This window comes from Leptodactylus fuscus, chromosome 6 (assembly GCF_031893055.1).
Source record: "Leptodactylus fuscus isolate aLepFus1 chromosome 6, aLepFus1.hap2, whole genome shotgun sequence".
In the NCBI taxonomy this organism is placed as follows: Eukaryota; Metazoa; Chordata; class Amphibia; order Anura; family Leptodactylidae; genus Leptodactylus; species Leptodactylus fuscus.
Genome location: NC_134270.1, coordinates 124,172,998 through 124,194,872, shown reverse-complemented (window position 1 = coordinate 124,194,872; position 21,875 = coordinate 124,172,998). Strand labels below are relative to the sequence as shown.

The 21,875-nt window shown below is 43.1% G+C and overlaps 1 protein-coding gene across 2 annotated transcripts; it reads right to left on the bottom strand.

The window, feature by feature from the left end:
• Nucleotides 1-1,334: 1,334 nt before the first annotated feature.
• Nucleotides 1,335-21,118, bottom strand: SMARCE1 (SWI/SNF related BAF chromatin remodeling complex subunit E1). 2 transcript variants are annotated; one of them, XM_075278332.1, is made up of 11 exons: nucleotides 21,035-21,118; nucleotides 19,207-19,248; nucleotides 15,700-15,743; nucleotides 14,619-14,723; nucleotides 13,315-13,395; nucleotides 13,002-13,133; nucleotides 7,216-7,387; nucleotides 6,610-6,782; nucleotides 4,528-4,629; nucleotides 3,995-4,238; nucleotides 1,335-2,111 (listed from the first exon to the last, which is right to left on the bottom strand). In XM_075278332.1, the coding sequence occupies exons 2-11, from the start codon at nucleotides 19,211-19,213 to the stop codon at nucleotides 1,882-1,884; spliced, it is 1,290 nt and encodes a 429-aa protein (XP_075134433.1). In that variant the 5' UTR covers nucleotides 19,214-19,248; nucleotides 21,035-21,118; the 3' UTR covers nucleotides 1,335-1,881. The 2 variants fall into 2 exon arrangements, with proteins under 2 accessions (XP_075134433.1, XP_075134434.1); XM_075278333.1 differs by having other exon boundaries at nucleotides 1,336-2,111; nucleotides 14,625-14,723.
• Between the last annotated feature and the right edge of the window lie 757 nt (nucleotides 21,119-21,875).

The window sequence follows — 21,875 nt, the reverse complement described above, 5'->3', positions numbered from 1 at the left end:
GAAATGAATGGGATCTGCTTTATACGCGCTGATTCTGAATGTGTTTTATCGTTCAGAATCAGTCAGTGTATTTGAAGTGTGAATGCACCCTTCCTCTGGATCAACACTGTAGGGATTGTAGGGTTATGGGTTGGACTTGATGGACTAATGTCTTTATCCAACCTCATCTACTATGTAACTGGCAGTGCTCCAAAGTTTGAAAAAAAAAAAAGTGAATAATTTTATTCCAGTGCAATGGTTTGGTACGTATCTGATCCTTTCTCAAAAAGGAATCTATCTTTAATTATACACATCCTTTAAAGAGTCATCAAAGAAAGGGTTGCAAAGGAAAAAAAAAAAAAATAAACATACAAGAACCCTTGGAAGAAAATTCTAGGGCAGCTCCGTTTAAAGGCTTATTGTTATAAAGTGAAAAAACACTCAACCTGTAGAGCTAAAATTATTAAACTTGACTTAGTCATAAATTCACCTTTATCATCAGCCAGGTAAAATATTATCTCAATTATTCCTTATGCAGTTAAGCTCCTCATAAAATGACGTTCCCAGTATAATTACATGGGCAAACTGACAAGAATATACTCTAGTACTGACTGACTATAGCGAATGTTGTCACCCTGTGGAAAACAGTTAAACCGTACTTTAAATACCCAGCGAGACCCCGGCACAAATAGTGCAGGAGTGCACAAGTGATTGATGGGGGTTCCAGTGTTCTCCTTATCATACGTTACTAGGTAAACCACTTAAGGCTGAGGCCCCCACGTTGCGGAAACGCAGTTTTTTTTATTGCAGTTTTTTGAGCCAAAGCCAGAAGTGGATTGAGCATAGGGTAGAAGTATCAAAGCTTCCTATATATTTCCCATTCATTTTGTAGCCATTCTTGGCTTTGGCTCAAAAAACTGCAACAAATTGTGCAACAGAAACAGCTGCGTTTCCGCAACGTGAGGCCTTAGCTTAAAGCCGCAGAGACATTGAGCAATATTACTGTGGGTGTAAAACTTGTGGCATGTGAATTAATGCTTATGGTTATACCCATGGATTTCAACCTATGCAATACAAAGGTTAAAATCTGCTGGGAATGGGGGCTGTAGAGAAATATGCAGGTGAGCTGCTAGCAGCCCCCCTCCCCCAATTTCTGCTGAGGTGATTTTGCCGTGGTGAGGGCTGATGACTGTCCCTGTGGCCTTACCCAGATGTTTGATATATCAATTTATTATAGGCAGTAAATAATAGGGACAGTAAAATTGCAGCTACACTTGAATTGTGGCAAAGATCCTATAAGTGCGAAGTGTGATTAGTTGTAGCATCTGATGTTAAAATACAGAGAGAGAAATCATGCATACAAGGTATTTCATTCTTCTTTATTTGAACTGCATTTGATAAAAAAAAAAAATAAAAAAAATAAAAAATATCAATTGATACACCAGATCCTCTAACACAACTGTATCGTGCATTGAGCTTAGGCCACATCAGCTACAAAGTTGCAGTGTGGTGGAGAGAGGGCATTAAAATGGAATTTAGGATGAAGAATTAAAAGAATGTGAACATTGCTGCATTCCCAAGTCAGTACTGAGGCTATTCTATACCCATCCTAAGGGCACTCTTTACCCCACTGTTAGGTTACAGTACATTGAGGACAGACTTGCGTCGTCCAGTTAAGATGCTACGTAACACCATTTTTATGGTGCAGATCCTTATCCACCAAAACACCTAAAGGGATATGCCATAACAGATAAGGCAGTGTAGACAAATGCTCCACAGAGGTGGATGTCTAGAAGTAGCAGTGTAGTGGGATTATAACTCAGGAGTGATTTGAGACGTCTTCCCTAACCAACCTATGGGCAACAATCAAACACAACTCAAATATCTCTTAGTACATTGAGATCAATCCTTCCGGTCTGCTTCCTCTGTTGCCTGATCTGTAGTGGTTTCCTCCACTGTTCCACTGTTGCTTTCCGAGCCGGTGTTGCTGTCACTTGTTCCCTCGTCCAGTGTGCTATCTACTGCCTCTTGCCCACTCTCCTTGTCCTCAGGTGTAGAAGTTTCCTCCTCTCCATTCTGCTGGCTCTCACTGGTCTCCTCTGGTGGTGGTGGCGGCAAAGAAGGGGTGTCCTCTGGAAAACAAAGCAGCACATGTACATTGCTCATGCGGAAAACCAACAGTTGTCAAGTTGATTACAATCTATTAGTGGTAAAATGGCAGTGTCTAATTTTGTCTATACATGAACAAACTGATTTGTACTATGCAGAATCTGCTGACGTCATATATAAAAGAGATAGGTGGCAACAAAAATACTGTATATTAAGATAGTACAGGGCTAGAGTAGATGGAAATGTTTTCCCTGGTAGCAACAAACTTTCATGGTGTCCTATTTGTAGCAAAGCCAGAGACGAAATATGTAAGGCCTCCCAAAACTAATAGAGAACAGTCTCTATAAGGGTGAGGCTGCACTGCTGTTGGAGACTGCCATATCTGACACCAAGCATGTACGGATCATCTCCAGGTGACAGACACCCCATTATAAATATACACTCACCGGCCACTTTATTAGGTACACCATGCTAGTAATGGGTTGGACCCCCTTTTGCCTTCAGAACTGCCTCAATTCTTCGTGGCATAGATTCAACAAGGTGCTGGAAGCATTCCTCAGAGATTTTGGTCCATACTGACATGATGGCATCACACAGTTGCCGCAGATTTGTCGGCTGCACATCCATGATGCGAATCTCCCGTTCCACCACATCCCAAAGATGCTCTATTGGATTGAGATCTGGTGACTGTGGAGGCCATTGGAGTACAGTGAACTCATTGTCATGTTCAAGAAACCAGTCTGAGATGATTCCAGCTTTATGACATGGCGCATTATCCTGCTGAAAGTAGCCATCAGATGTTGGGTACATTGTGGTCATAAAGGGATGGACATGGTCAGCAACAATACTCAGGTAGGCTTTGGCGTTGCAACGATGCTCAATTGGTACCAAGGGGCCCAAAGAGTGCCAAGAAAATATTCCCCACACCATGACACCACCACCACCACCAGCCTGAACCGTTGATACAAGGCAGGATGGATCCATGCTTTCATGTTGTTGACGCCAAATTCTGACCCTACCATCCGAATGTCGCAGCAGAAATCGAGACTCATCAGACCAGGCAACGTTTTTCCAATCTTCAATTGTCCAATTTGGATGAGCTTGTGCAAATTGTAGCCTCAGTTTCCTGTTCTTAGCTGAAAGGAGTGGCACCCGGTGTGGTCTTCTGCTGCTGTAGCCCATCTGCCTCAAAGTTCGACGTACTGTGCGTTCAGAGATGCTCTTCTGGCTACCTTGGTTGTAACGGGTGGCTATTTGAGTCATTGTTGCCTTTCTATCAGCTCGAACCAGTCTGGCCATTCTCCTCTGACCTCTGGCATCAACAACGCATTTCCGCCCACAGAACTGCCGCTCACTGGATGTTTTTTCTTTTTCGGACCATTCTCTGTAAACCCTAGAGATGGTTGTGCGTGAAAATCCCAGTAGATCAGCAGTTTCTGAAATACTCAGACCAGCCCTTCTGGCACCAACAGCCATGCCACGTTCAAAGGCACTCAAATCACCTTTCTTCCCCATACTGATGCTCGGTTTGAACTGCAGGAGATTGTCTTGACCATGTCTACATGCCTAAATGCACTGAGTTGCCGCCATGTGATTGGCTGATTAGAAATTAAGTGTTAACGAGCAGTTGGACAGGTGTACCTAATAAAGTGGCCGGTGAGTGTAGATGATAAATACCCATAGTATGACAGATCCAGCAAAGCATTAGATGCCATGACACAGATAACTGAGCCTAGGGCTGGAATCACACATGTGGTATTCAATGCAGCTAGAAGATCACACAAAAGGAAGCGGAAATACAAGAGGAAAACAGAAACGTTTCCTTCTTGTTATATAAACTTCTGGCTACAACAAAAACTGTATTGATCTACAAAAAAAGAAAAATCACCTGTAAGTGTGCACGCACCTGTCTCCATCGCCACCTCCTCTTCGCCATTCTTTTCTTCAGACTTCACTGCTTCCTGCTCCTCCTCAGCTGCTGCGGCCGCTGCTGCTACTGCAGCAGCCGCCGCTGCAGCGTTCTGGTTGCGTTCAGCCTGTTCTGCTGCTTCTTTCTCTCGCTCTTCCTGACGTTTGCGAGCTTGTTCTTCTGCTTGAGCTATTTCTGCTGCAATTTTATCCATATCTACTTCCACTTTCAGGCTGCACAGCTGTGAAGTACAGACACAAGTAAGACAACAGTCACAAAACAGACTCTTACATACAGAGGAAAGGGAGCCGGCACAACTACATAACAGGCCAGAAACACAGGATGCCCCAATACCCCATGCTGTGTAAAAGGTGGCTACGGTTTACTGCTTGGCACTATCACTGCATTAAGTAAAGTCCTTTATTTCCTAGATTTGGTTCAAATAGGTTCAAGCTGTTGCCTTGCCTGGTAATAAAGGTGACAGCCACTTGTGATGTGATCCGTATTAACAAATACCCCGGAATAATTACCCGTTTAAGCTCATTGTTGAAGGCTTCGGTACTTTCTAAGAACTTTCGCTTCTTTTCTTGGTGACGATCTTCAATTTGTAACAGCTCGGCTTCCAATTTGCGCTGGTGGAAAACAAAGACATGTAAAAATATAATTGACACCAAAGGTCTCCATTACTACACCTAAAACTTTCTAACCCAGAATCCATTACTTGCACAGCTCAACCTTCAACAGACTGGGGCAGTACACTACAGAAAGTCACATATTTCTCAGTATACAAAGAAAGGCCACTTAAAGGGGATGGACCACTTTAAGAGAATGCTTCAATTTACAAAAAAAAGTGATGTTCTAAAAGTATGGGTCTATAGAACAGAGGGACTGATGTTAGGTAATAGGACACACACCCATTCACCACACCTGAGGACTGGGGTGAGGTTAGTTTCTAGGTAATATCAGCGTGTTCATTCACGCTTCCACCGAGAGATAGATAGAAATGAAGCCATAACCCATAAGGACTAGGCTTTCTAGCAGCAGCTTTAGAATACACAACATTGATGCCTATGCAGTGGAGCCAATTCACTAGGTACCAGACAAAGACAAAAAAAAAAAAAAAAAAAGTATAACATGGGTGTTTTTCCTGCAATTGCTAAAGAAGCATATGTGGTTTAAAAAATAAAAATAAAAAAAAATTCCTAGAGCAAGCTATGTGTTAGCATAAAAGAACACATGATAATACCTGGACCTCATTACTGGTTGAGGTGTATGCCAAAATTGAAAACATAACTCGATTTGCCTTAGTTTCCTGGATTGAATATTAAGAGAGCCTTCACACGGAGTTTACGCTCCGCTCATTCTGAACGTAAACTCTTTCAGAGTGAGCAGCGTAAAAAATAGACCCATTGACTTCAATGGGTGCCGGCATACGCGCACTCCCCGTTGAAATCAATGGGAGGCTTTTTTACCTATTGATAAGTGCGTATCACATTGAAAGTAATAGGTAAAAAAGCCTCCCATTGATTTCAACGGGGAGCGCGCGTATGCCGGCACCCATTCAAGTCAATGGGATCTGTTTTTTACGCCGCTCACTCTGAACAAGTTTACGTTCAGAATGAGCGGAGCGTAAACTCCGTGTGAAGGCTCCCTAAAGTACAGCTAAACTTTGGATTTTCTGGTAGAATTTGAGTCATTATATTTAACTCCTCCTATGACATCCTGCACTTCTTTACTCTTCCCTTATTTCTCCATTGAGAGATGTAACCAGGGATTTTTATATGCAGCTGCTCCCAATCCTGACTGGTAGCACATTTCAATACCCACGATATAACTCGTCCCCTGCCCTGTCCCCAATGTCTCTCAGCGCTTTCCAGTCCTTCAGCTGCGTTGCCTTCTTCCAAGTCCCAGCTGCACGTTACTGCAGAGGATTACCAGCGACTTCAGCGGAAGGGATCCAGGATGTCACAGATGGAAATGTAGACAGCCAAGCTGTAGGACTGGACCGCGCAGGGAGAACTCTGTGTGTATCAAGCCTCACACAGATGAATATAAGTTGTCAGCCTTATATGTAACACTGCAGATTTCATTCTGTGAACCTATAAAATTACTAGGGAAAAAACTAAAATAAGGAAGGCAGAGAACGCCATCAAAAACAGGAAGGTGTCCCTCCTAAGGACAACAAGCTAAAATTAGTCAGCTCAGTATCTGCTTGGGATGGGGTAGAAGCTGTACATAGGGAGCTAACACTTTTGCCTTAGTGTTCTCCTTCTAGTGGCAGAATTGTATATCTATGGAGTTCTCCGTCTCCAAATGACCCTCGAAAAATAATATTCCAGTGTGCTTTGGCTGTGTATGATTCCATAACTTGCTGGAATGTTTTCATGCAGGATATAAAAGCTGACAAAGTATGCTGCCATTTATAAAGAGAATATATGACATATACATCTAGCAAAGGATTCAAATATACATTAATAGTTTCTAACAACAATCATATATTAGATATTGGTTGACACGCAAACAACCCTGCAATGGGAATATAGAAAGAAATGATGTACTAGTGAGTGAGAGAAGTAACAAGCCACGGCACTTAGTTCTTCCTTAGAACTAACCTGATGAACCATAAGGGACTGGACTTGTCTTTTAAGGACCTGCATTCTGGCTGTGGTGACTACAGATCTGACATCGGGCACCACACTCTCGCTCAAGATCTCGCTGATCAAGCGGTGATTCCTCTGGAAACGTGCGGCGGCTGTGTGCTTCATGGAAAACCCGTCATCGTAGTCTTCAAAATAAAGGTATATGAGTAAGTTAGAGGAGATACTTCAGCGATGAACACAATTAGAGCTAGCAGACTGTTCCCCAATATCTCGATTCGGAGGTTAGGAATAAGGTATACATAATACTCATGACTAAATCGCAAGCAATTTTACAGGTGCAATGCTAACAACCACGGGCAGAACAGAGCAAGCAAAACATGTTATATTAGAATATGGCACTAGGGGGAGCCGGAATACCTGCTAGGAAATCATCCATACAATTCAAGGGAGTTAAAAAAAAAACAAAAAAAAAAAACGCTTAACCATGCGCCCCCTGGCTGCTAGCAACATTCAATACGTATACATGGATATTTATGTGTTCATGTACATGGAAATCCACCACATGCAAACATCCGTATATACAGCTTTGGCCAGTTGCAGGGAATGGTATACACTTACCATCAGGATCCTCTGCTGGCTGGATGCTCATGTATGGCTCTCCCTTATCAATGCGGGACTGGCGTTGGCGGCTTTCTTCTTCCAGGGCCGCTTCAGCTCTGCTTTTGGCATTGATGTACGCGAGGTAAGCAGGCGAGTTGTGGTACGTCTTCATAGATTCATTGTACTCAATCTGCAGAAGAAGCACACCAGTAACCACAATTACCATCATATACAAGTAACAGCCATTAATGCCTATGCTACAGATTTATTCTGAGAATGACCTCCGCCTTACAGGACCTCGCATCCCCAGTCTACTGACACTTAAATGGATTGTTCCAGGACTGTACTTAGGAGTTACGCTCAACCTGAAAAAACATTAGCAGTCCATTTTCTATGTTGCATGTTTTCTATATTTAGAAAAGAAACTTTGCGCTAAGCAGATGTCATTGTTTGGCATAATAGCTCAGTTTGTCTTGCTGTATAAACTTTTTTCTTTACAAGAATCTCTGCTCATGCACATTGCTGTCCATTCAAATCTATGGCAGGGGCATAAACTCAGGGATCCAAAGATTAAATACACCATATACATGGCTCCAAAAATGCAGACGTCTCAAGTCTCTTCCCATCCTCTCCAAATACTACAACTATTTCATTGACAGATCCTGCATTTGCTGTCTTCTGGGGAACCTTTACCCCATATGTAATAAGCAGCATTTTATCTTGACAACTATTATAGTTAGAAGACATGTAGACATGAGACTCAGAGTTCAATGAAGAATACCAAACACATCGCCGGACCAGACAATATGCATGGCGTTTGTGTTTCTTCAAGCAGCCTGTTCAGCTTCCACCCATATGGGTTTTTTGCTGCATTTTGCTATGTGGGACCTTAGCCTATGTCTCTCCTCAAAACGGAGGTCCCCCATAACCCCCTTATCAATTTTGTGGCCCTTATAGTAACCTTTTTCCAACACTTGGACGGTTCTAGCACAATACATGTGATTATCACACCATACCAGACCTACGAGTATTATACCCAGTGCATTGTGGAGCACACAGCCCATTCTCAAGGCAAACATGCTACGTCCTATTTTCATTTGTATTATAAGGTATTTGAAACTAATCTGGATCTAAGGACTTTAAGGAAACGCAGTGCAAATATAAACTGCACCTATGCCGAATCTTCCAGCCATAGTGATAATAACCATCAAGGTAATAGCATTACTTGTACAGAAATCTTATCAGCAGCTCTTCACAATCCATGGATAACAGGCTTGTAAGGACTGGACTGTCTTCTCCTCCTGCATCCTGTTTCTGCTTTCTATTACAGAAGGAACAGATCCTCATAATGCATGGTTAATAACACTGGCCCCTCAAGGTTTTAGGATCGCCATACAAACTTTGATCACATGCTTGACTTCTGAGTTCTCTGCTTGATCATCAGACAGCTTCTGAACCGCTGCTCGATTGTAGGGAGAACTGCGGCAACCAGAGTTACAGATTAACTCCCGCACTTTCCTAGGCCACCAGGGATACAGGAATTAACCTACTCACTGCCCTATACCACCAGGGACAATGGGACTACACATCCTCATGGCTCTAAACCAGCAGGAATACTGACATCCACCTTTCCTCTGGCCTAGTTCACCAGGGCTCTTTGTTTTGGCTGTTTATTAACATTTCATTTCATTGACAGGTCGTTCTAGTAAGTGAATTTGTCACATTAGCCTGAAATCACAAATCGGCAAAAGACAAGCGTCATGCACAAAGCATAGCAAATGCACATAAAATACCTGCACAGCAATCACAAAGCAAGCCATTCGCCATTTTAGTACAACGGGCAAAGCTTAGTTAAAGAGCACAAGTGTCCCTGCAAACAGTCTGCAATTTACCCACAGGACAGATCTGCATTTCTTATAATAAAGTGAACGAATTCACATGAAGTACGTGCTGTGCTGACCAACTTTGTAAGATCTGTACACTGAGCCGCCATCTTTGATCTATGAAATCTGCTCATAATTTAGTACGTGTAAGAATACAGGTTAATACCAGCAACAGGGCTGTGGTTTGGAAACAATGAAGTCAGAGACAAGAGTCCATAGCTCTAACCAGAAAGAGAGAAAGCGTCTTCATTATTTGTACAGTGATAGACACCATTCTAGATGTAGAAGGCGAGACTAAAGACATGGCATCAAGTACTAGTGTAAAAAATGGTATGTAAAACTTTCTATACGTCTTGTACAAAAGAGAGAAGCTAAAAGGAGTTGCACAATCTAAGCCATGCCTCTCAGTGTCGTGATATCCGAAAAGATGCAAAGAAAGAAAAAAGATGTATCCTAAAGGGATGTTCACACAGTAGTATTTGGCACTGATTTTGAGGCAGTTTCTATTTCCCCTTGTTTGCAATGGGTGGGAGAGATTGAAGCAGGACACTGAAAATATAAGCATCTTACTTAATGTTGCCACGGATGACACAGCTGTGAAAGCTCCTCCAATTTGGCTCATTTTTCTGAAAAGGCGAAGGTCCACCTCAACCCTTTAAGGCTAGGTTCACATCTCTGATGGGTTCTCATTCACTCGGGTCCACCAGGGTACAAAAAGCCCGACCACCAAAACAGCAGTTACCGCAGACCCTATAGACCCATGATGGCGAACCTATGGCACGCGTGCCAGAGAGGGCACACAGAGCCCCATGTGTGGGCAGAGGACTACTGTGGAACATTTACTACTACTGTGTGGGGAGAGGACTACTGTGGAACATTTACTACTACTGTGTGGGGAGGGGGACTACTGTGAAACATTTAATACTATGTGGAGTATTTAATCCTTTGTGGGGGACACTTCAGGGAAGATCGTACTGTGTGAGGGCCACTGCGGAGCAGATTGTACCGGGTGGGGGCCACTGCGAGGCAGATTGTGCTGTGTGTGGGGGCCACTGAGGGGCAGACTGTACTGTGTGTGAGGGCCACTGCGGGGCAGACTGTACTGTGTGTGGGGGCCACTGCGGGGCAGACTGTACTGTGTGTGGGGGCCACTGCGGGGCAGACTGTACTGTGTGTGGGGGCCACTGCGGGGCAGACTGTACTGTGTGTGGGGGCCACTGCGGGGCAGACTGTACTGTGTGTGGGGGCCACTGCGAGGCAGATTGTGCTGTGTGTGGGGGCCACTGAGGGGCAGACTGTACTGTGTGTGGGGGCCACTGAGGGGCAGACTGTACTGTGTGTGGGGGCCACTGCGGGGCAGATTGTACTGTGTGGGGGGGCCACTGCAGGGCAGATTGTACTGTGTGGGGTCACCTCACTATTTATATCAGACAGGATCTGTTTTGTAGCAGACATACTAGTACAAGATGTAATAACATTTCACGGTCACTATAAAACAGATCCTGTGCGATGTAAATAGAAAATTTTTCAAAAGTACCAAACGCAGAGACCTTTACCTTTCAGTACAAGCTCTGTAAAGCCCCATTCACACGACTGTAATTTGTGGGTCCCTAATTGTGAATCCACAGAGTTTTAAAAGTTAAACTGTTGGCACTCCACAATAATGTATTGGGTTTTGGGTTGCAGTTTGGGTAAAGGTTCGCCATCACTACTATAGACTATACTGAGCAAGTATTTCCTATCTGTCGAGAAGGGATAAAGCAACATGCCAATGCAATAATTGTGGTGGGGGGAAGCTAGGTATTAGGTCTATTAAGTTTTTAACCTATTCTGTACAAGCCTAAAAACATTTCCCTGCTGGATAACACCTTTAAAGGGGTTACACATGAGTAGAAAAACATTGTTTCTTTAATTGAGAACAAGCCTCATACCTAGTCCATGTGTTGTGTGAAATATTGCCTACAATCCCCTACACAACCTGGACCTTTAATGCTTTTAGGACAAACAACTCTATATAAATTCCACAAGACATTATTCACATCATGGTTTAGTCAACGTCCAGACTTGAGCCTTACACAGGCCCATTGTTGTTAACCTCTTGAAGACAAAGATATTTAATTTTTGTATTTTTTTGCTATTCAGATTCCAGGAGTCTTTGTCAAAAGTGTATAGAAGTTCAGTGCAGTGAAAAAGTAAGGCAGGGGCGCCATGTTTCAAATATGCAGTATCTGCTGTGAGAAAAAAACAGTATCTGCATATTGGATGGGATTCTGGCTAATCCCATTCACACATTGCAGAAGAAAAATCTGCAGTGAAAATGCTGCAATTTTAAAAACCGCAACATATATAGGTATAACAAGCAGAACACCTGTGAAAAAAACACAACGTATTTCTGCAGCAATTCGCTGCTTGGGGTCTCAGTCTGAAAGTTTTTTTTTTTTTTTTTTAAAAAAAGCAAACTTAATTGTTATATAAACAAAGAGTGAGCTCAGTTATACAGAGTCTGGCTGTTTGGCTCCCAGAGCGTTGCTCAGATCAAATACCAACTACTTAGAAAGGACCTTTCATGTCCTCTGGCACATGCGGTTTTATATTCCGCTAGAAAGCCAACAGTGCACTGAATTTAGCACACTGTCTGCTTTCCTTTTATGTGCACCCGAGGCAAGATATATTGGTGCCGTTTTATCAGTAACGATCTCTACCCCTGTCAGAAGGGCTTTCCTGACAGTACTTGTCCATAGTCCTGTACTGTCAGAAAGGGCGTTCCTTACCGCCCAGCCATGATGTTAAACTGTGAGGAATGCGCCTCCCCCATCCCTGCAACTGTACTCATCTATAGAAAGGTACTGGTTCTTCACAGCTTAGTGTCATGGCTGAGTGGTAAGGAACACCCCCTTTGACAGTACAGGGTTATGGATGAGTATAGCTAGGAGGGGCGTTCCTCACAGGCCAGAGCATTGTCGGCTTTCTAGAGATATATATATGATATATGAAAGGTCCTCTTTAAGCTGTGAGCAGGAGTAGCTAATGTATGTACGGGTTGTGGCCTGTGAATGAGAAACTATTTTCATTTAATAAAAAAATAACACAAAAGCTTTGTTTTTCGCACTTACATTTATGATAGAAATTCCCTTTAAAAGGTTCTTCTTAGGGCTCGTTCACACGTGGGCAAAGGGGTGGATTTTGACAGCGGATTTCGCTTCAAAATCCACCCCTTTACAATGGTGGTCTATGCAGACCGCCGGGCTTCTTTTTTCCGCTAGCAGTGGGCTGCTGCTAGCGGAGAAAAGAAGCGACATGTCCCATCTTCAGCCGGAAACCGCGGCGCACTGGGCCGTGGCTTCCGCCTAGCGGCAGCACCCTCCTGTGTCGGCTCATTCATTTGAGCCGACATAGGAGGGGAAATCCGCGACCACGATGGTCGCGGCAGGCAGGTTTTGACCAGAGAGAGACGCGGCGCGCGGACGGTTCACATGTGAATGGACCCTTACAATGAGTTAGAAGTATCTCATGGACACAATACATTTCCTGATGTAAATATGATTTAAGAAGTAAATGTATTGGAAATTTTGGGACAACTGACATTTATAGATATCGATAATGATTTATAACTATCAGCAGGATACACAACTGATATTTTTCTTCACTATTTGCCTAAGCTTCATTAGGGAGAAGCATAAGCAACCTATTTCTTTTTTTGGGGGGTAGGAATGGGGGTATATGGGACAATGTAAATTTGTGTCACTTAATGCTCCTGGTACCTAGGACTGATTCCTAACCTAGCGCAGCCTGGGACCCAGTGAACAGCTGAGTCAACCCTCACACCACAGAAGAAACAACGATTGAAGCCTTCACTTGAGGCTCTAATGGGATTTTTTTTTAGGGAGGTTTTTCAGTTATCTAAGCACTACTTCCTCATACCTTTTCAGCTTCATATTCGTTCAAGTACTCTTGCTTCTCCTCATCGGTTAGGTCACGCCACATCCCACCAATGATCTTGCCAATCTCCCACAACTTAAGGTCAGGGTTGGAAGCCTTCACTTGGTCCCAGACCTATTCAGAGACATTAAGGGTGGCGGAGAGGATTTTTCTTTTATTACTTAAAGCTCTACAGGTTTCTCTAGGTACAATGTTTATTCTAGATTTGTTCTATGGGAATAAACAGGGCTTTCTGACATAGTACGGACATGGAGACAAAAAGCAGCGCCTCCTAAAACTCAGATCAATCACTCACCTTCCTGCTGTATCTCATGTATGGCATGAGCGGCTTATCTGGAGGCTTCGGGGGCTTTGGTATAGTGATCCCGGATGAAGCCTGAAAGAGAAGATCATAAGTTGGGGCTTTTCAGAGTTCATACCTTGTCACTCACTAAAGCATGCTTGTCACAAACAACATTTAAGACTGACAGGTGCTATAAAGTTTTTAAGTCTCCTCTACTAAACTCTACTATCTGTCACACAGGAGAAGGTTGTGTTGGTCTATTACAACAACCTTATAGCTTAAGATCATTTTAGGATCTTTGGTTGAAGTTTAGCTATGGGGAAGTTTCCAATAACCAGAAAAGTGCAAAAAGTTAATTTCTTGGTCATATGTAACCTCGCTCCCTCATTTACAGAGAATAACAAGGTTTTATACTAAATCAATATACCTGTGTCTACAGCTCAGACCTCCACGTATACAGCTTTGATAGTACCATTAACAGCCATCAAAGCATTAACTGTGTGCAAATTATTTATTTTGCAGAGGACAATTGTAGAAAATACTCAGTTGTGAAAAGCACTTAAATGGTCGCCTTTTTTTTTTTTTTTTTTAATGTAGATTGTGAGCCCCATACAGGGATCACAATGTACATTTTTTTCTATCAGTATGTCTTTGTACAATGGGAGGAAATCCACACAAACACGGGGAGAACATACAAACTCCTTGCAGATGTCGTTCCTGGCAGGATTCGAACCCAGGACTCCAGCGCTGCAAGGCTGCAGTGCTAACCACTGAGCCACCGTGTTGCCCATGAGCGCCTATGTTATGGCAAATTGCTGTAGAGCTGGCTTCTCTAACGTCCGATCAGTTATCATCAGTAAAAGCTAACTCTAACTACTCACTGGGCAGAAAAAGGTCCTTACACATCAGCTCTCAGTTGAGTCTCCTAAAGGGGGAGGTGAGGAACCCCTCTCTATGATAACCATAAACTCTAATAGGGTATATAGACAGGGGTGGCCTTTATGGAGCAATCTCTTAATGCCTGTGGGTTTTAGGACAACAGTCTCACATACTCCAAAATGTGACTGGAGGTTCACTTTATAAGCAGAAGCCTTACCGCATAGGATTAACACAATCTGTGTTTTTGGGTCAGCAGCCAGAATTCTTATGGTAATACCACTTACGCACGTCTCTTCTCCTATGCCATAGTTAACCAGACAGTTCCTTTTTCAGACTGCATGGTTAACCAGGCTTTAGGAGAGAGGCCGGACTCCTCCGTGGAGGCAAACCCATCTGTGCTGCAAGGCCTCGGGTCACACATAATTACAATCTCCTACCGTTACCCTGCTGTTGCTGCCTGGGTTCCCTCCCAGCCTGTAGTTGTTGTAGGCAAGATGACTGTATGGATTGTATCCCACAAACCCTGGTGTGCTGGGCATTTGCTGATGGAAACAAATGAGACAAAAACACGAATGAGAAATGAGTTCAAACAAAGGAAAGAAAATAAAAATACAGAAAAACAAAACCAAACAAGCCACAAAATGATAATGATTTGCATATGGCATGTATAAGAAGCTGTGAAACGTATCATTTTAAGCACATGAGCAGCTTGTAAGAAAGCATTAGTGCCTCTCAGTTACTTTAAAGGATACACATTTGTTGAATTATTCTCAAAAGATTTGGGAAAGTCAAGAATTTCATTGACCACAGAACTAAGGGTCAGTACTTATTCACCAAGTCAAAATATCCCTTGAGACATCCAATTGTGCTGTCTTGGGTGGAGACTAAGTAGCTGCCAGACACCTCCGTCACCAAAAAGGTGTTAAAGCCAACTTAAATATTGATGTGGGCATATATGCCATGCCCAGAACTAATAGATCTGCTTCCAATGCCTGCACAGTGTACATGAGATCTGGACATCGGACACACAATTTATAACTTGTGGCTAGTATCATGATAGGATAGACACTGATAACAAAAAAAAAAAGAAACAACAAATCAGAAATCAAACAGCAGGCAATGCAGTTTATCACACAGTAGAATAGCAGCAAGTACACGGGTACCACAAACATACACAATGACAGACAAACATGTAACTATATGAAAAAGCAGGCATGGGGATTTGCTTCATATAGAAAGTTGAGCAATCAGGAGAGCGGAGGTTGCCCATTAATAAAAAATAAATAAAATAAAAGTAATAAACTAATTTTAACTCACATACAAATGTGATTAAAATTAGTGCACATCCATTTTCTGGGTTTCGGAGTTGACGTTAATTTAAAACTTTGTTGTGCTCTACTCTAGGGTTTCTCAGAAGGGTGTGGGTACATCAAGTCCACTACAGAGGGCGCTGAAGAGGAACATAACCCACAGCCGCTCTACAGCGCAGTACTGGAAAGAATAAACAGCTTCACTTACTGTTGTGGGTGCCGGGGCAGGAGGCGGAGCATATGATGGCCGCTCTGTGGAGAAGAACACATGGTAAATTGGTGGCAAGATATGTAGTTACTATAGATGTCAGCAACAGAAGAGTTCTGGGATAGCCCATCCAGTGATCGGAGTTAGTAAGAAAACTTCCGAGCAAATCCAAGTTTAGGCTTTTCCCATGAACATAACCATATTTAAACTTGTAGACATTTAAAAGTTAAATATTCTTTACAAATACAAGTAATACATTTTGCAAAGCTGTAAAGATTTTCTCTAACCATCTTAGCTGTGACTGTCGTTGTCATGATCAGTTGCCGATGGATATGACCATGAATACAGGGACTTTCTATAGTTTGGCATTAGCCACAATCTCAATGTGGGTTGCTTATCATGGACAGGTTATCAGGCAGGGACAACACATGCATGGGAAGATAACCCGGCCACAATAAGAAAATCATGGCTGCGTTTCTGACCATAGAAAATTCCTAAATTCTTGTTCATATTAATTGGCAGTCGATCACACCAAAAGACTTGCTGCTACGATGGTCAGAGAAAAGCTTTTAAAAAAACTTTAATACATTTTTAATTTCTTCAGAATTGCAGAAACATCTAACTTTTAATTGTGTACAAGATTAAACATGGTTATGTTCACGGGAAAACCACTTTAGGTTGAGGCCACACGTTGCGGAAACGCAGCTTTTATTGTTACAGATTTTGCTGCATTTTTTTGAGCCAAAGTCAGGAGTGGATTGAGCAGAAGGTAGAAGTATAAGAACTTCCTATAGATTTCCCATTCCATTTGTACTAATTCTTGGCTTTGGCTCAAAAAAACTGCAGCAAAATCTGTAAAAAGCTACATCTCCAGCAACCTAGGGTCTCAGCCTTAAGAAAATTTCATGCTACAACTACAAAAAAACTATTTGTTCCAGTTACACAGTGCATAGTCTTACTTCACATGCACTTTGACTTCAATTTTTTAAACAATTTTATTATCCCCCCCCCCTACAACCACCAGGGGGCTTGAACCTGCATTCTTTTGATTGAAGGTCCCATAGACTGCAAAGCAACTGTTTTTATAGGGACAGTCCAGGAATAGACAAATATGGCCGCCTTCCTCCAAAAACGGTGCCATTCCTGTCTACAGGATGTGTATTGTATTATAGGTCAGCTATATTGAAGTGAATGAAACGGGGGTGCAGTACCACTCACAACCTGTGAACACTGGTGACGCTGTTTTTCAAAGAAAGCAGACATGTTTTCTATTCCTGGAAATCCTCTTTAAGACCGGGGTCCCTCAGGACATAAACTCCGCGATTTGCCCGCAGTGGAGACGCTGCGGGAAAAATTGCAGCGTTGTACAGTGCAAGCAAAGTGGATGGGATTCATGCGAATCCCATCCCCACTTTGCTGAAAGGATCGCAGCGCGAACTCGCTGCAATTTGCAAAGCCGTTGCGGCTTTGCAAATTGCAGCATGTCAATTATATCTACGGAATCGCTGTCGGCTTTCCCATAGATATAATGTTAAGAGAAAGTCCGCAGACGAAACCTCTGTGAACTTTCTCTTAAAAGCGCTGTGGAAAGAACCGCAATGCGATCACGCAGTGGTTGTTCCCGCAGCGCTTTAGTGCTGCGGATACGGCCCGTGGGGCCTTAGCCTAAAAGCAGAATACCAAAATTGTCTAATGGGGTTCTGTTGTTGTGGCTGCTGTTTTGATGGGAAGATCAGGACTGCTAGTTACACTGTCAGAATCTGTGAAGTGGCCCCAAGAATAGATTTTTTTAGCCAATTTGTAGCTCAAGACCTAAGATTAGCAGAACCTGAAAACCCAACAAAATATAGCTGGGTTTTCAATCATTTAGTTTCATGTCTCATTCCCATCTCAGTCAATCCTTGCCGAGATGGGAATAATTTACCACAAGTTTCAACTTACAGAAACAAGCGGTGCTCCTGTGTGAGGTTTCCATTATTCCGGAAGAAGTGAATGTGTAGCAGAGTAGCTCAGCTGTGCTATGCCCTCTCTGTACCGTCCATTCATTTCAATGGGAGTTATGGAAATGGTATAGACTAGCCGCACTTGCCCGTTTCCTGCCAATGTGATTGAGAATTACAACCAGTTATTCCCATCTTGACATATCTGCATATATCTCCACAAATATGAATGAAGGTCTATGGAACAGGTTGGCAAAGGTGCAGGGAGTAACCGAACATTTAGTAATGACACAAATGTTACGAGAAAATCTTAAGTTGTCATAAAGTTCACGTGCCTTTTAAATGGACAGACAGGACGTAATTAGAGATGAGCGAGTACTGTTCAGATCAGCCGATACGAACAGCACGCACGCATTGACATGAATGGAAGCACCTGGGGGCCACACGGTGGCTCAGTGGTTAGCATTGCAGCCTTGCAGCGCTGGAGTCCTGGTGTTCAAATCCCGCCAAGGGCATAAAACCATCTGCAAGGAGTTTGTATGTTCTCCCCGTGTTTGCATGGATTTCCATCCCATATTCCAAAAAAGACATAATGATAGGGAAAAATGTACATTGTGAGCTCTATGTGGGGCTCACAATCTACATTAAAAAAAAAAAAAAAAAAAAAAAGAATGGAAGCACCTGGTACTTCCACTTTGACGCCGGCCGGCCACTTAACCCCCGTGTGCCGGCTACGTCCATTCATTTCAATGCGTGCGTGCTGTTTGGATCGACTGATCCGAACAGTACGCGCTCATCTCTAGATGTAATGCATTCTTAAGTGTATGGTCAACTTTTGTGTCTCTAAACTGTGGTATTGAAACTGCTGGCAGTCAGTACAGACTACAGGACGATACCAGCACACCATATAGTTTGGTGTTCACAATGAGCAGAGGATAATGGATCCCCCTCCCCAATATGTCTCTTAGGCTGAGTTCACACTGGGTTTTTCGGTCAGGATTTTGAGGACGTATCCGCCTAAAAATCCTGACCAAAAAGACAGCTCCCATTGAAATCAATGGGAGCCGGTCAGTTCTTTTTTCCGGGAGCCGTTTGTTCCGGCTCCCAGAAAAAAAGAACGACACGCTCATTCTTCAGGCCGTTTCGCCTCGTGAATCCGCCTGAAGACACTCCCTCCTCCCGACTAGGCCCATTCATTGGACCTAATTCGGAGCAGAGTGCGCGAACGGTTGCCAGTGCACTGCACCAGCATCCAGTCGCAGCTACCCATATTTTGGACCGGAACCTGAGGCGGCCTCTGCCTCAGATCCCGGTCCAGAATACCCAGTGTGCACTCAGCCTTACAGCTTCAGGAGAGTTTGCAAAGGATTAAATGACACACAAAACTGCCAGCTAATTTTCTACATGTCCTCAAAGAATAACTAATATTTTTTTCTGCATTTCTTTTTTCTTTTTAAAGCTTACACTGCAAAGTCACCATTAACTGTACTTGTAGCCGGATATTTTCTATACTTGGACAATCAAACGTTGCACTGAAAACATCAATAAAACCTTATTAGTCACTTACTTGACATGTTTGCTGATTACTCTTCCAATCCCAACATCGAACCTGGAAAAAAAAAAAAAAGTCAGTTAATCAACTATACAAAGACTTTATACTATTAATGACAGATCTGCAAATATAAACTTAAAGGGGTTTTCCAAGCAAAAAATTATGGGGAGAGGGGGCATCTGTTTCTGGAAATAGAGACAAATTGTTACCGGATAGACAGAAAATGGGTAAATATACATTTTTGATTGATAATGTAATTTAGAAAGTAGGAGGGGCGAGGGTGTTTTGATTAGTGCAGGGTTTTATAGTTATTTCCAACAACCCCTTTAAATAAGGGTCATGAGAATCATTGATAGCGCTTTGATCCAGTGGTTCTCAACCTTTAACAAAATAACACCTGCCCAGCAGAGCATAGTGTCCTTTTTAAATGGGTTTTATGTACTAAAAATATTGGATGAGCTATCCTATCACTATTATAAGATGAGCAGTTAGATGTTCTCAGCAGTTGATACACAGAAAATAAGAGTGAGGGTAAGTTCACATGGGGTTTTTTGGTCAGGATTTTGAGGCTGCATCAATGGGAGCCAGAAAAAGAAGCGACATACTCATTCTTTCAGGCGGATCCACCTGAAGACTCTCCCTCCTGACTAGGCCCATTCATTTGGGCCTAATCCGGAGCGGAGTGCGCGACTGGATGCCGGTATACTGCACCAGCATCCAGTCACAGCTCCCGTATTTTTGACCGGAACCTGAGGTGGCCTCCGTTCTGCTCTCTGTGACGTTTGAATGGGACATAAGCTGAGTGTCAAACCCACACAGATGTGATCTTAGCAACCTATCCTTAGGATAGATTATCAATATTTAAGCTGGAAAAATCACTTTAAGACATAGCGAAGTAACACAGTTAACTAGATGTGTAGCATCCTAATATTAGTCTCTAACAATTTCACCGGGGCATAGTCGGCACAGACCTGAGGATGTAGCCTACAACACTATTTGCCATATCTGGTGACTGGATACTGGAATGTATGTAAAGCAACAAATGGTCAAAGAAACAGGTTTTGGTGGGAAGCACTCTTTAATAATGTGTATAGAAATGGGTCACCTTTTTCTTCAAAGCACAAGTCTGGAGGAGGGGTGGAGGATGCTGGATGAACAGAAAACCAGCAGCCACCATTGATACCTGACTGCAGATTATTGCACTGCCCTCTTACATCTGAGAACATGGTTATATATGTACAGGGGTGTATGCTGCTAGGATGCATCTCCCTTTGTACCAATAGCTACACAGGACCAGTGTATGACCAGCCACAATGATTGCTGGGGGTCCATACGCTTCTATGGGATTGTTAGTATACCACTATAGCTATATAGGTTATATAGAATACATCACCCCTGGGACCCCTACTCTAATTATGGTCTCAGTGATAAGACATCTAATATCTCCCCTGTAACTGCAGCTCCCCCCACCATGGATGTGCAGATAGTTGTAGCCCTCACACAATGAAATAGCCACATGCTGGGAGTTGTAGTGCCCCCCACTTTATACAGTGCAGGATCAGAGGTTGTGGCCCACACTAGGTCTATATACTAAGTAATAGGGGGGTGCCCGATCACATGGGGGCACACAGGCAGGTGGTATTAGGTTACCAGGATGGCTCTCCCTTTGTATCATTAGCTGATCGGATCATCACTCCGAGCTACTAGGCCTCACAACTCCCCAGACCCGTCACCCACTACTGACTTGTATAACCCGGCTTTTCCCCCTCACCTATTAACCCTGTGCAGCCCGCCGTGGCCACTCTCCCCCCGGCCCCCTTCTCAGTACCGGCTCCGCACTCACCTCGCTGCTTCTGCCCGCTCCGGTCTATTGTCCGCCTCACAGGAAGAGGCAGAGTCTTCACTTCCGCTGTGGCACTTTCCACACGATAGCGCAGGTTCCGGCACATTCACCAGAAATGTAACGCTAAATTGTATGTACAAGCGTGTGCAGCGAAATAGAGGGCGATAATGAAATTTTTTATGAATTAATTTAGTCATTGCATATGGGAATTTTTTTTTATACATGTAGGAGATTTTTTGTGTGTGTGACGAATCGGCTGCAACGAATCTGTAGCTGCGATGGGCGATTTGTGGTTCTTTCTTCCTTTGAGATTTGGTCCAAGGAAGCAGATTAGTAAAGAATTGTCTCACACATTATATGAGGACCTGTGGAGGAGAAGACATTCTTATTCTTCTTCATCTTTCCACAGACGGTTTATTTTTCGGGTCTGGTGTAATTTGTCACATACACAATCCTGTAATCTTGGAAAATGTCTGCATCACATTTGTCTACATGTATATGAACCTTTTTACAGATGTGCCTTGTATTGTAATATCTGTATCACGCCCCTCTCCTTAAACAAACGTCAATCCTTATAGGTATCCAATGTGACCCACATCTGGTTCAGTAAGTACAGGTCTTGAGGCTTTAGTGCTTGTTCAGATAATAGGGTAACCCTTCAAGGACTTGAATCTATTGAGTGATTCGTGATAACAAATCGGTTACATAGACCATTAAAAAAGACAGTACCAATAAGCTGTGTACTGGGATCTAAGGTCACCCCGAAGAAGAACAGAAGAGAGTATATGGAAGACAGAGAGAGAGAGTGAGGCAGGTTTTGGCTCAGCAATCTCTTTGGCTG